Genomic DNA, 15,503 nt, shown 5'->3' on the forward strand with positions numbered 1-15,503 from the left:
ACACACACACAGCTCAGCTGGAAATACATTTTGTATACATTTTTTATTCTCTCTTTTTTTCGGCAGCTCAAATTTGATGCAAATTTATGCGGCCCACAGCTTGCACCGCCTCAGTAATTAAGCGTGGCCAACGCAGCGCTGGCTGCGTGCTATGGGGCGTATGTGTAATTTTCGGCATCGTTTCATAAACCGCACTCAAACCACGCACACACAAAGCCCACACACACACACACGCGCATCACACCTACTTAAATGTGCATGCACACACACACACACATGCACACACGTGCATGTGTAATTGCACGATTTTTACATAGGCGCACAACAATAAAGCTTTCCGTTGGCCACCTCGTCCCGCCTACCCCACCGCCTCCGCCTCCCCCTTCGCCTCTACCGCCCCATTAAGTATGCTACAGTAAATGCAGTGTCAGAGGCGGGCCGGTGCCCAAAGTGCAATTATCTCATGTATTGTCTGCTGAAACACCATTTTTTCTCTGTTTTTTGTTTCATGTTGAATTTATTCCTCTTTTTTTTGTTTTTTTTTTTTTTTTTTATATATATATATATGTATATATAGTTAAGGCTGGGCATGTCGCATTTATTATGGAGCTTGTTTGCATTGCTTAACTGAGTTGATAAAAATCTGTTGATATACAGATACAGAAATACGAAGAGAAAAAGCGTGATTTTTACACGCAGCTGACTTTTGGCAGCAGTAGAAGCCAAGATTCTTTTGGGATAGTCATCATATATTAAGAGATTCTTATCTAAGTCAACCTATTACAATATTTTTGTAAATTGCTAAAAATTATTTTTCAAAATGTATATACGTAGCTTTTCTTCACGTTATTTTATTATAATTATATATATTTTATTATAATTATATTCATCTCTTAGCTTTTTAATATTATTAAAATTTTCTTTTATTTATTTTTTAATTAATTTATTTCGTGTTTAGTTAAGTTTTGTTCGGTTAAATAAATTCATACTTAATAATTTGAGATAATATTTGATGATTTTTGTTATTACTGAATGAAATAAAAAATAAAAATAATGTCATAAAATAAACGGTGAAAGTTTTAATATCAAATTATTATTTTTTTTTTTGGTTCATAATTTCATAATTAAATTTTACCTGTGATATTTTTTATTATTTTATTTAAGTTGGATAATATTATGATTTTAAAATGCTTTTTATATTTAACATGGCAATTTAATTGCTATTATAATTAATATTTTTATTATTATTATTATTATTATTATTATTATTATTTTGATTATTATTATTATTAATATTTAAAATTTAAAGAATTGTTTTATTTCATAATACTACGACAAAATTGAATTAAAGAGCATTTAATTATTAATTGTTTAATTAGTTTTTATTCGTTTCATATTTTTATATTTGCAATTACATATTTTGCATATATTATTTTCAGTTTATTATAGAGCATTGCAATTTTGACTTTTTTATTTTTATTTTACTTTCGTTTTGTATTTTTATGTGCTGCATTTTCATTTTTATTTTCAGTTGTGCGCAATGCCCGATTTATGTAATATATATATACTATATATTCAAGTATATTAGCAAGTATATAAGCGTGCACACTTGCGAATAAATCTCGCTCACGTGTAATGGAATTGAGACTCACCTGGTTGTCTTGATATCACCGCTGATCGATGAGTTCGGCGATGGCTTGCTGCTTAGGTCCAGCGGCGCATCGGCATTGTGTGGACTGTGCAGTGCATCCTTGAGTGTGGGACTGGGCACGGCAGAGGCAGCGGCAGCGGCAGCGGCGGCGGCGGCGGCAGCAGCGGCGGCTACTTCCGAGGTAGTTGGTGTTACGGAGTTGGCATGTTGTTGACTGGCCAGCGTGTTCATCAAATTGATGTCGGCCATCATTGTGAATTGGGCCAGCTTGGCGGCCATTGATTCCATTGATGTCATCTTGGCTGTTTGCTGCGTGAGCAGCTTATACAGTTCTATGGAGCTCGTGGGCGATGACGTTGTGGCAATGTTGTTGTTGATATTGTTGATATTGTTATTGTTGTTGTTGCGTGCTCTATGCTTGCTGTTGGTATTTGTGCTGCTGTTGTGCAGCGATACGCTCGAGTTGCTGTCGCTGTCGTGCTGCATGGGAAAGTTGCGTTAAGTAAACGATAATTTTATGTTGTCAGCTTAAAATAAGAACATTGCAGTGGGTGTGAGAGTGGGAGAGAGCTAACCTGATGCACAGCTGAGTTGTTGTTGCTGGTGATGTTGCTGCTGGCCGTTGATTCGGCCACCAATTCGCCTTTGGCGTTAACCGTTAGCAAGCGACCGTTAACACAGAAATTGCACTTATCAAACGGTGTCCAATCGTTGGGTTCTGGCGGTGGAGTCGGTGAGACGGAGCTACGTGATGTTGCACTTGAGTCGTGTTCCTCGTGTGATGTATCGTGGTTGTTGTCTGCAGTAAAATAATACTTGGTTTGTGTCTCGGCTAAGTAAGAGTCGACCATTTCTTTACATACCAAAATCGCCTTCAAATTGCAACAAACTGTGGTTGTTGTTGTTGCTGTTGCTGTTGCTGTTGTTGCTGATTGGCTGGCCGTTGGGCTGCTCTAAGCGTTGGCTCAGTGGCTTGCAGTGGGTCTCCTTGTATTCGCTGTTGTCGTCTGTCTCTTCGCTCGTTATTATTGATATGGGCTGTTGCTCTGCGATATTCAATTGGTTGCGCGTCAATTGCTCTTGATAATGTTTCCATTTCCTGCGACCCATGAATTCCTCAGCGACGCGTTCTAAGCCTGCAAGGACAGAGACGGAGAGAGAAAGAGAGGGAGAACATTTCGTTATTGTGGAACGTTCATAGAATATAAGTGGTGCCACCTGAGGCAGCTAAATTATGCATAAGCTGCATAGGTTATTATTCAGTTTCTTTTTTCTATTTCTTTATAATTTGCCTATTTTTCTATTTTTCTATTTGCCTATTTCAATTTGTTTTCTTTTTTTTTTTTTTGTTTTTTTTTTTTTTTGCCGAAGCTTGGGAATTTGTGCAGACATAAATTACTTAATTGAATGGTAGGAAATGAAATGAAATAGCTGAGAGAATTGTTGGCCATGGCACACGCTGCGTATGCGTATCATTACGTATACGCCATGGCTGGCAAATTGATAGATTCGCACTCGTTGTTTGCATAGGCAAACTGCATTTCCTTGCATATCCTTGCCAATGCCGTCTAATTGCCACAAAAGTTATGCAATTTAATGCAAAATGCATAGCCCACTCGAAATGCCGGGCATGCGTGCAGCAAAAGCAAAAAAAAAAAAAAAAACAACAAATTGTTGAAAAAAAAAAAACAAAATGAAAACTTTGCCGCTTTTATATGAGGCAAAAAGGTTACGCGTCAACTCACACGAAATGCGAATTAAATATCGAGGTAGGCAGGCTCAGTGGGAGCAAGAGAGAGGGAGAGAGAGAGAGCGAGGGGTGGAGAGCATGTGAGTGAGGCGAGCTGCAGCAGAGCTCAACAAATGCTGCAATTTTGGTGCCACATTTTGTAGCAGTTTTGTTGCAAGCATTTGCATTTACAAAACGTTGCAACGTTCACTCTGCTTCTTCTGCTTCTTCTTCTGCTCCTTCGTCTAACCATAGCCATATTTCGCCATATTGCTAAACCGGAAGTTGAGCGAAATTTGCTGCACCCCCTCCGACCCTCCCCGACGACAGCAGGTCAGTCATGTCCTTGTCGCTGGCGCGTCCTGATTGCGCAAAAGTGCGTGCCATGCGTGCGGTGCGTTGCGTTGCGTATGCTGCTCAAGTGGGCCACCGGCGCCGCAACAACTGCATTAGTAACAGCAACTACAACAGCAACAGCAACTGCAACAGCAACAGCAACAGCTACAGCGGCAACTGCTGCTGTGGCGCATAAGTAGAGCGGCGTGTTCAAACTTTTCAGCGTTCAAATTGTATTGCAACTGCAGTTTGTTGTTGTCCTCGAGGTTGTTGTCGTTGCATTTTTGAGGCGCTCAAATAAACAGGGTCGTCGTCGCCGTGCTACAGGGGTTGCTGCTGCTGTTGCTGCTACAACGTTGGCGTCGCACGCACCAAAAAATGGCGCAAAAAAAAAAAAAGAAAATCGAGGTGAATGCACGCGCGAGACTTACGAAACTCACAACTTTAAAGTGCAGCCAGCTCGAACGCACACACACACACATGCACACATGCACACACATTACGCACACTCGCACATGCAAGCGAAATTCCAAGGGTTGCTCGCTGCAGCGCGGTTGCATACAATGCGTTGCACGCACGCACAAAATGTCTGCCTACCCAAAGGCATGTGTGCGTGCGTGAGTGTGTGTGCGTGTGTGTGTGGTTAGGCGACACACATTGCGTATGCTGAGCCGGTATTTCAATGCTGCCAGCGTCTGCCAGAGTAGCGTTTACATTATGCCAAGCAAGCGCCTGAATGTATGCTAAATAGATTTTTTTTTTTGCTGCGTTCCTCTTTCCTTTTTTTTTCTGCTTTCTTGTAACCCTCTGCTGTAGACGTCGATAGGCGCACGCACACACGTGTGCACATACATGCAGACAGTGTCTATTCAAGGCAACTTGTCAGCTGGCCTGCCAGCCTGCCTGCCCGCCTCGCCTGACTATCTCTGTCTGTCAGTCTATCTGTCGCTTTGTTTGTTTGCTCGCGCTGTGGCTTGCAGTTTGCGGCTTGCGGGCGCCCTAAAACTAACAGCGCATCAAATACTACGAAAAAAAAAACAGGACGACAAATTGTAGAGAGGGAAAGTGCGTTGAATCAAAGTTGGGCGCAGTTTTAAATGCCTGTTTATGCTGTCCTTTAAGCACATCAGCAGCGACACGGGGCGTATGATTAATATGAAGTTTGTTAAGCTGAGACGTACAAGCAGTTCACAAAAAAAAAAAAAAAAAACAAAAAATGAAAAAGTGGAAGAAAATACCAATTAAACACGCAAACTCATTTAAAAAGCGGCACACACACATACACATATGGAAATGCCGTGTGCCATGAGAGACAGGCCGCCAACCCATGAAAACTGGCAAAAGAAATGCACGAAAAAAAATGCAATTATCGATTAATGTACACATTATATGGCTCATACTCGCATATGCACATGTATGCATATATACATGCGTACATGTGTGTGTGTGTCTTTGGTAGATAAACCCTTATGTATACGTAATTTATATGTACATATGTTTAATATACGCATACATAGGCGCTACCTTTCCGCATGGCCATATGCAAAAGTCATACGCAGGCCAACAGAGAGGGAGAGCGAGAGAGAGAGAGAAAGAGAGAGAAAGAGAAAAAAACAACATTTTTTGTTGTCTTTTTTTTCGTTTTATTTTTTTATTTTTTGTTAATGCACATCCTTTTTAATTTGAGGGCGGGGGCATGTCAGTTACGCGCGTTACATAAGCAAATTTCAGTAATGATATACATTATGTATGTATGTATGTGTATGGCATATCTATCGATACAAAATGGCTCGACTGTTTGCCCTATGTGTTGCATTGTTCTTGTGGCATGCAACGTGCTGCCGCCCGGCCCGCCTAGGCTGCCTCGGCTGCCTCGGCTGCCTGGGCCGCCTCCCGCAGGGGGCGCAGCGTCAACTTACAGCCATTGCTGACATGTCGACAGCGACAGCCTGACATTTTTTACGGCCTCTGCGTTGTTTTGGTTTTATTTTTGGTTGCATTTTTGCCTCATGATTTGTTCTCCCTCTCCCTCTCCCTCTATCTTTCTCTTTCTGCCTCTACTTCTATTTAGTTTTTGTGTTCTTCCATTTGTTCTAGTTTAGTTTGGTAATACGAGTGCGTGCCATAATGAAATGTCAAAAGGTGGCGCATATAGATTATTAGACCTGAGAGACGTTCATATATACATAAATATGTATGTATGTGTTTACGTCGTCCACGACGCGTCGTCTGAGCCGTGTGCCACGAGGCGTATGCTTAATATGGCTGATAGACTCACGCTAGAAGAGCGCGCAATTCTACGCACGTGCGTTCATATGACATAACATAGAGACAAAACAGTACAAAATATATAAATTAAATATGAGAAACGAATTTGCAAGAAATTTGTATGTATTCCATAAACATTTTGTGAATTTAGTCCAAGCATTTGGCTTACGAATTGCTCAGTAATATGAGATCAATTTGGGGAAACACTTGTAGATTTTATTTTAAACCACATTTTGTAAAGATATGTATGTACTTATATGAAGAACTGTTTATAAAATTACTCTTAACTGATTTTGATTGATATAAACATAATTTTCAAAAATTTTTTTTTTTTAATTTTTAAAGTAATAATTTAAGATCTTAATAGAAAATTTATTTGCATACAATTTTAAATCATCTAAAAAATATTTTGATATTTTTATTTTTATTTTTTTTTAAGTTAATAATTTTTTTTTTTTTTTAATTTAATGTTAGTTTTTATATATGACTTTAGTTAAGAGCTTAAAAATTTTTGACGAAGATGTATGAATATATTTTTATTTGATATTTTTTTACGTAAGGTTCCTGAGTTGTGATGATTCTTATTTATATACATACACAAATATGTATTAATAAATTTAAAAAAATGTAATAATTTAATAAAAATACTATAAATAAAAAAATTATTAAATATAGGCTAAAAGTAAATTTATTGCATGCCCAAAATAAACAAACAAATAATTTTAGAAAGTTGTTCCCTGCCTGTTGTTGTTATTGTTGTTGCTGTTGCATTTGCTATTTTGGCTGCAGTTAACACGCCATTGCATTTTGCCTAGCATTTTGAGTAATGTCGGATGTCAACGTACTTGCAACAATTGCTGCGGCGGGTGGAGGCAGAGGTGGCAGTTAGTTAGTTAAAGGACACCGTCATAGCTCTTAATGTTCCCTTGGCGTCACATGTCCTGCCACAACAACAAATTAGTTACCAGCAGCAGGACAGAGACAGAGAGTGAGCGAGAGAGAGCGAGTGAGTGAGCGATAAAATCCGAATAATACAAAAAGTTTCAAAAGCCAAAAGTGAGTCGCAAAGAAATGAGTTTCGTTAAAAGCAACAAAAACAACAGCAAACGGCTGCTAAACGAACGGTACCCAAATGAAAGTAGCTGAAAGAGGAACTACTAAAAACGGTTAACGGTAAACGGGCGAACTGTGAACTGCGAACTGCGAGCGACGCGTCGCGTCGCTTCGAGTCGTTTACCGTGTGCGTTTTGAGGGGCTTGTTAAATGTTGTGTGCAATGAAAAGGACATGCGACTTCTCTCTGTGTGCGTGTGTGTGTGTGTGTGTGTGTGTGTGTGCGTGTAACACGTGACAAGTTTGCTTTTGGCCGAATTGTCCAACTCGCAAGGGAATGCAAAGCGGCAGCGTTGAAATGTAAATGAATTGCACAAAATGCAAGGACATACGCAGCTAAAACTAGTCATACACATACACACACACACATAGGCACACACGGGGATGCAACCCTTGCAAAACTGCACAGCTAAAACGTGCCTAAAAAAAAAAAACAAAAACGAAATGAAACTTGAAAAAATAGCCGAAGAAGACTTGGCAATTTACATACTGACAACAGCAACAACAACACAGCTGCAGCTGCATCAGTGTGTGTGTGTGTGTGTGTGTGTGCTTAGAACCTTTTTTGTGTGTCACTCTGGCATAGGAATTGTCGTCGTCATCGTTGTTGTCGCTGTGGGCATATGGAAAATTAGAAGCAGCAAATAAATTCGATTGCCCTGCTCGGCCCGACCCGGCTTCGTCTCGTGCGTTTGCGCTCGGCAGTCGTTCGGCTTTGGCATGCTCGTCTGCCTGTTGTTGTTGTTGTTGTTGCTGGCCTCGGTGTGGGAGTCCCTCGTTTTGGAAATGTATGTTTCGGCGCTATCGTTGTCTCACTCTAATGCGCTTTCGCATGCACTTTTGGGCCCGCATGCATTTTGATTGGCCAGCCATCCGTTTTTCGGCCAAATTTCAAATGTGTACGAGTGTGCGTGTGTGCATGTGTGCATAGCTGTATGTATGTGTATGGCTCTTTGAAGTCTCGTTCGATTGCATTTGATTGCATGTTTGGCCAGCGCCGTTTCAATTGGTGGGCTCAGTTTTTGGAGTCGTTTACGAAAGGAAATTGGTTAAAATTGCCAACTGCAGTTCGACAAAAAAAAAAAAAAAAAAAAAAAAAAAGGAAAACTCCTAAGTGCTGTAATTGCTGAGCAGCGCGTACAACAATTGTATGCAGTTATTCAAAATGGGGTGGGGGCTGGGGACGGCCTGTCCTGCACTAATTGCAAGTGTGAGATTGTTGATTGATGGGCAATTAGGCAATTGCACAATTTCTATTTATCCCATCAACGTTCAGCAATGAAATTGTCAGAAATTGACAACATTTTCGGTTTAATTGCATTAAATATTTAGTTGAGGACTAAGACAAGACCATTCTTGTATAGTATATATATGAGTTTTAAAACAAATATATGTTTAGTTTTCGATAATTCAAAAATTCTGTTCATTCAATTTGTAAGATTTTTGGGATTTCCATTGGTAATTTAAAAGATATTGAATTTATATAAAAAAAAAAGTTTCGCAAAATAATTAAATTATAAAAACTGAACAGAGTAATTTTTATATGCAACAAGTTTTTTTTTTTTTTTTTTTTTTTTTTTTTAATTCTTAAGGCATAAGAAGGCATTCTATGAATTTGATTAGAAATTAGTGGGGCATAACTAAGAATCCGATTTGCTTTAACAATCATTATAAAGCATAATTAGTTCACGAATTAATACTTTTTTTTTTTTTTTTTTTTTTTTTTTTTTTTTATATATATATATTTATTAAGTGTAGAACCGGTACATCAAAAATAGAACCATAACAACACAGGGAAGGTAAATTAATAATAGAGCCGAACCCCATACCAAGTTATGGGGATTTTAAGTTGTGGAGGTTTTACTATTGTCCAATAGTTTTGGCAAAGCCTTGCCGTTTGAGTCTTCTTAGAGGTCTGGCAGGTAACAGTCCTCTTGCGAGTAGATTGCGGTGTCTCAACAGTCTGTCACTGTACCTGCTTGTGTGCCTGCCAATCTGCTCTTCGACAGTATGCAGCTTTAAATCTTTATGTAGTGTGGATCCACGTACATACCAGGGACAGTTTGTGATCTGTCGAAGTACTCTATTTTGCAGTACTTGGATTCTTTTGTAGTTGGATTTGGCAGCAATCCCCCAAATCTGCACTCCATAAAGCCATATTCACGAATTAATACTTGACTAAATACTCGAGACAGTTTTATAAATATTATAATAAACACATTTTAAGATGGATACATTCATGATTTTTTTTTTTTTTTTATTGAGATATTGAATCTTTCAGATATTGAATTTATAAAAACCTAACAGAATATGTTAAGAATTTCGCAAGAATTCGATAATCATTGATATCTATGATCTAAGTGCTAAGAAATGTTTTGTATGATTCTTTATGCTACGTCATTTTAAATAACTGATTTAAACATCTGGATTGTTAAAAGAGATCGAATAATTAAGTTGTAAGAGCTTGCAGATTAGCTCACCTCATCAGATCATTTTAAATTTGAAACTTGAGCAGGATGCTGGTTCTATATTTTGATGCCCGATCAGGAAAGCTTATTCGCATATTCTAATCTAACGTAAGTAACCAAAGTGGTTTTCCATAGAAATAAGTGATTTCAAACAGGATTTCTGCAAACTGCTGCATAGCCAAAATCAAATTAGTTCAAAATATAAAACTGAGCTACGATAAATTTCATATATTATATTTCCAAACCTACTGAAGCTTGCATATTAATTCTACTCTATCCCTGCCAAGTTTCATGAGCATCTCTCTACTCTTTCAAGCCAAAATCTCGCACACAGAAAATAATAAATAAACAACTTAAAAGTGATATTAACTTAAGGTTTCCCCTTCCTCTTTTTTATTTGCACTTTATTTTTTATTTCCTCTGTTGGCGGAAATTTAATTTATAAGCGGCACCTCTTCTCTGGAATGCACCCACAACTGCAACTGCAGCGTAATCTAATTCCCATTTAACCAATTTTATTCAGTAACATCAACATTCGTACATAAGCTGTCATTCAGTTAGCTGGGAGCCAATTTAATCGCGTTATAAACCAGCCAAGATGGCTAAATAAATTTTCCGCAAAACAAAAATAGAATAACAAAACAGAATAGAGGAATTTTTATTGTTATTATTATATATAAATATATATACATTTTTTATATATACAAAAATGGAGTCATGCTGAAGCGACGACATAAAACGCAAAGGCGAAGAGCAGCTTGCTTCAAATTTATTGAATTGTAAAATGCAGAGAAATGCAATTTCCGCATTTCTGCTAAACCAGAGCGCAATAAAATGTGCAACAACAACAACAACAGCAGCAGCAGGAGGAGATGGAGGAGCAGTGGCTGCAACAAAAACTAGACAATTGCCAAGAGCAAAGAGCCAAATAAAAGATTGGGCAGCCAACAGAGCGACAGAGTAGGACATTAAAATGGCAAAGGCAACAGGCGCTATATGTGTTATTTATATATACATATATGCATATATGCACACATATATATAGGTATGCATGTGCGCGCTGTGAGGCTGCATGCAACAGGCAGCCTGAAAGTATGCAACAGAAAAAGCGCACGCCACATCCGCTGGCTAAATAACTAAACAAAAGCTAAAACAATTCATTCATTGAATTCGGAAATTCAATTTGGCCGGAGAGCGGGAGGGAGCATCAGACGAGTGAAAGTGCGAGAGAGAGAGAGAGAGAGAGAGAGCGATAAGTGAGAGCAACAGCATTTGTGTGCAATAAAACGAAGCTGGGGCAACAGATGAGGCTGCCCGACAGACAGACAGACAGCCAGCCAGACAGACAGTCAGACTGGCTGCAAAATTTTATTCATGGATTTAGCTGAATTTACAATGAATGGATTTTTGGCTTACACTGGCTGGCTGCCACACTAAACGCCAAATGGCACGAACAACGAGCAAATGATGACAACAACAACAGCAACAACAGCAACAACAGCAACAGCAACAACAACAGCTACAGCCACAGCTGGTATTTCAATTGAAATGCTGCCTGGCTGCTGTTCGAGCTCAGCGAAGCCAACAAGTGGCAGTAAACTATTTTTCATGAGAGCACATTTAAATTTTGCTCGTTCTTTAGTCAAAGAGCTGTTGCTGTTGTTGTTGTTGTTCTCGTCTGGCACACTCAACAGTTGTGCACTCGACACGGACATGAATGGGTTTGCCGTCGTCAGCAAAGCAGCAAAGTGAATTGAAGCTGCAGACAGAGCTATAGACAAACTAACACACACACACATACACACACACACACATACACACATCTACACACTAACTGCTCGTTTAGCTAGTTAATAGAAGCCTTGTTTTTGACAGCAGTCTAACTGGCCAAGTTGTGTTACCCCAAAAATGCCAGCTCCACTTGTTGCTGCGGCGGGACTGTGTGATACTCTGTGTGTGCGTGTGTGTGAAACCAATTAGGGCCACTTAAGTGTGCACTTCAAATGGACACGTAGCCGCTCTGCCCACAGCACACTCCGGCTCCAAAAAAAAGGCAACAGAAACTTCATAAAAATGATTGCCGTATGAGTGCAGAGCAAGCGTTGCGTATACGCCGCATGAACAATGCCCGCAACGAAAAGCCAGCCAGGCAGCAGCCTGGTGTCCTGCCACATGTAGCCAAAAGTCAACTGCCCAAAAAACAAAAAACAAAAAAACAAAAATACAAAAAACAAAAAGGAAGCGAAACAGAGAAGTGCCAGCAAAAAAGGGTGTTGAGTGATGCAACTAATTGCTTCTGGCAACGCGGACGACTGCGACAGCAGCGGCAACGATGACGGCAACTGCACCCTCAGCCAATGCAATGAAAGGATAATTGCGCGGATTGCGCACAGATCGCCTTAATCCTTTTAGGCCTCGCCCGGGCCCGGGCCCGTCACGGACCCAGACTGACGTACTCTAGGCGCGACGCGCAAACAAGCAACAACAGCAACAACAGCAGCAACAGCAGTAGCAGCCGCAGCAGCAGCAGCAACCATCGCCATTTTTTGTTGCTCGCTTGATACAGCGTCCACTTGATTGCATTGGAGGCAACACGACGCGAAAAAAGAACGCGGCAGCAGCCAATTTTTTCGCGGCTGCTGTTTACACACACACAGACACGCGCACACATACAGCTGCCACAATATGGCAACACCTCGTATGTGAGTGTTATCCTGGCGCGGCAGGCAACTGCCCTGCATGTAGCTCCTATCTGAGGGGGATTTTTTTCGCGTGCTTTTTTCGTTTGCTCTTCTCGTTTGTTGCGGACCTCACTGTTTGTGATTGTCCGTGATTTGTGGATACGTCCTGCGTCCTGCATCCTGCGTTCTGCTAAGGAGCCAATTGTCAGTCATACCTATCATTTTTTCACTGATGCGCTCAAATGCAAATCCAGTTATGCAATCGTTCATTTAACTCAATTGAAAGCTGCATAATCGAACGGCTTACTTATTGGGTCGGAATTTTAAAAACAGCTTGGGAATGTTTTGTAGGTTTTTAACAGTGTAACATAAATATTGAAAAAATAATAATGGTAGTCTATTTGTATATATTTATAATTACTTAACTACTTCCATATTTTTTTCTTTCTTTCGGTCTTTTGCTGTTTTTCTGGATGTCCTTTTGCTTCATTCTATCGTTCCATCTTTGTTTCTGTCTTATTCATATCTATCACTATGTTTATGTCAATTTTTCTCTCTCTCTCTCTCTCTCTTTTGTCTCATTCTATCTCAGTCTCTCAGTCTCTCACGCTCTTTTCTCCCCTTTCTTCCCTTCTCTTACTTACACCCAGCTCTTTCACTTTGTTTGTGTCCTTACTTCGCTCTCTCTCTCTCACTCTCTCTGACTTTATTCTTCTCTTTCTACCCTTCTCTTTCTGTCTCTCTCTCTCTCTCTCACTTTATTCTTCTCTCTCTACCCTTCTCTTTTTGTCTTTCTATCCTCTCTACTTCCCTCTCTTTCTATCTCTTGCTTACCCTCTCTCTGTCTTCTGCATATATTCAAATCAAATGAATCGTGAATTCTATGTAAAGCCCCAACTTGATTTCGTATTCCTGTAATCCGTTTTCATCGCACCCGAACACACAATTTGAATATTGGACGAGATCAAGTAATTATATAAATAATTTATACCGAATGCAGTGCAGCTCGCAGTCAAAAAGGGAATTTCGTGTGCTTCGCCTTCGCGTTGAGTTTGCATTAATTTTCAATTACTTAAGAATGCATTTCTTGTCACTTCCAACGAAAGCGCACGATTTGTATACGTGAATTTTCTATATATATATAGTATACATATATATATGTATATAGAGAGAGATATGTATGCAGTTGAGAGGGAGAGAGAGAGGAAGACGGCGTCAAATCAAAAACCTTGAATCAATTGATACGAAAATGCAAGCAAAAACCGGACAGCCGCTTGCACAAAGCGTCTCAGTAAATTAGAATTAGAATTAGAATTGGAATTAGAATTGAACTTGTTGTGCCATATTTGGTTACAATTTCAGCGCTTAATTCCGCAAACGTCAAACGAGGCGGCACGAACGGTGGGCGTGGCCGACTGGGCGTGTTCGATACGCCAGTCTAAGGCTTGGCAAAGCTATGAAAATGCAAAAACAAAACTAACAGAAACAGCAACAATTTCTAGCTAAATATTTCATTTATTTATTTACTTTTGCGCGATTCAGCAACATTTATTCAAATGGCAAGAAAGAAGCAAACAAAAACGATAAGAGGAGGAGAATTAACAATAAGAAATGTGCTTATTAATTGAAAGCGATTAATTTATGTCTAATTGCCGTGAGCAAAAGTTCTCAAAAACTTTTCCCCTCAATTGCATTTGGTTAGACTCGATTAGACAAGTTTTACAGCAGTTTAAAATATTTATGCCCCATCAAAATTGTTTCGTTTTGCTGTTGTTATTGTTTTAGCTACTGCAATTAAGTCAATGAAATTTGCATTTCAATATTTAATTTCATTTTGAAAACAAAACAAATCAAATGGAATTACAATTTGTAAAATAAATACACATACATGTCAAGGTAATTATTATAATTAGAATTGATTTTGTATCGAACAATTAAGAAGTAGCTATATATAAGAGAGACAGAGAGAGGGAGAGAGAGATAAAGAGACAGAGAGAGAGAAAGGGAGATAGAAAGTGGATAACCTAAAATCTACTTGTAATTCCATTGATAATGGAAATTCTGGGAAATGGAAATCAGGGTATAATATAATATAATAAAGTAAAATTCAGCCCCTACTCGCAAAATTTGAAAAAATTGTATTTCAAACTATTTTTTTTAGTATACTAAAGCGTATATGACCATGAGAAATTCGTAAATTACCGTTGCATAAGTGACTAGCTTTCTTTCGAACTTAAGCAGAACAAGGAAAAAATACAAAATAAATAAAAGCAAGAATACAAAATGCATTCAATATGGTGCAAAAAGGCGAAAGAAAATTAACGAAGGCGCCGCAAAGCGCAATTGTATAATATGCTAATATAGTTGCAGCTCTCTGTGTGTGTGTGTGTGATGTGCGTTGGTTCTGTTGTTGATTAGGTGTGTGAGCAGCCAGCGCAGGTTTTTGCTAAAATTTTTGCTCTAGCTGCAAATTGAAAATTTCATTTTCAAGTTCAAACTGTTAATCGAAATGTAATTTGAGTGCACTTCTATGCGATACGAATAGGAAATCAATGAGGAATGCAATGTTTTGCGGACTTTGCTTTAGTTGCATTCTCAGCTCAGCTTAGCTTCAGCATATTCAACACCTGGTCTTATGTGTGCGCGAATCGCTTTGATTGAGCATGCGAATCTCTTCACACTTCTTCGTCTACTCATTCGCATGTGCCCTTTAATGTTGGGGTATTTTGAATTCGTTATGCATTTAGTATTGTTGCTCATTCTAACTGAATCTAAAAATACTCAAACATTTCTTGGCACTTCTATCACATTTCTGATATTTGTTCTGGGTTAGTTTATTTAACCTTCGTCTTCATCTTTGAGCTATGTTTTTTCTAACAATATTTGTAGCTACTTTTTGTTGTTGGCTTTTCTACTTATTTAGTGTATTTTGCGCATTTTCGTATATGCTGAAAATATTCTCTAATTTTCGTATTTTTTTTTTAATTTTTTGCAAAACTCGTTTTTGTTTTTTTTTTTTTCCTTTTTTTGTGCATTTTGTGCATGCAGCCGCCTGTCTGTATGACTGTCTGTCTGTCTGTCTGTCTGTCTGTTTGTCTGTCTGTCTTTCTGCCTGGTGACCGCTTGGCTTTGTTGCTTATTTTCATTAACAAGCCTCTGTGTGTACAACAGTAACTCTCTATGTGTATGGCCAGTGCTATATGTTTGTATGTCTCTGGCAAAATTCGCTAAACAAACAAATTTTACTGTTAACGAAAA

At 38.9% G+C, this 15,503-nt stretch overlaps 1 protein-coding gene across 10 annotated transcripts in view; it reads right to left on the reverse strand.

The window, feature by feature from the left end:
• Positions 1-15,503, reverse strand: part of Eip93F (Ecdysone-induced protein 93F) — a 78,835-nt gene that overhangs the window by 9,818 nt on the left and 53,514 nt on the right. For all 10 annotated transcript variants that reach the window (XM_089471684.1, XM_089471677.1, XM_089471680.1 and 7 more), the window contains 3 exons: positions 2,515-2,787; positions 2,227-2,450; positions 1,653-2,131 (listed from right to left, as the gene is read on the reverse strand). In XM_089471684.1, coding sequence (XP_089327810.1) covers positions 1,653-2,131; positions 2,227-2,450; positions 2,515-2,787 — 976 coding nt within the window. The remainder of the gene's footprint in view (positions 1-1,652; positions 2,132-2,226; positions 2,451-2,514; positions 2,788-15,503) is intronic.

The sequence above is a fragment of the Drosophila arizonae genome, chromosome 2, assembly GCF_054131065.1.
Source record: "Drosophila arizonae isolate 15081-1271.41 chromosome 2, UAZ_ARI_1.0, whole genome shotgun sequence".
NCBI classification, from domain to species: Eukaryota; Metazoa; Arthropoda; class Insecta; order Diptera; family Drosophilidae; genus Drosophila; species Drosophila arizonae.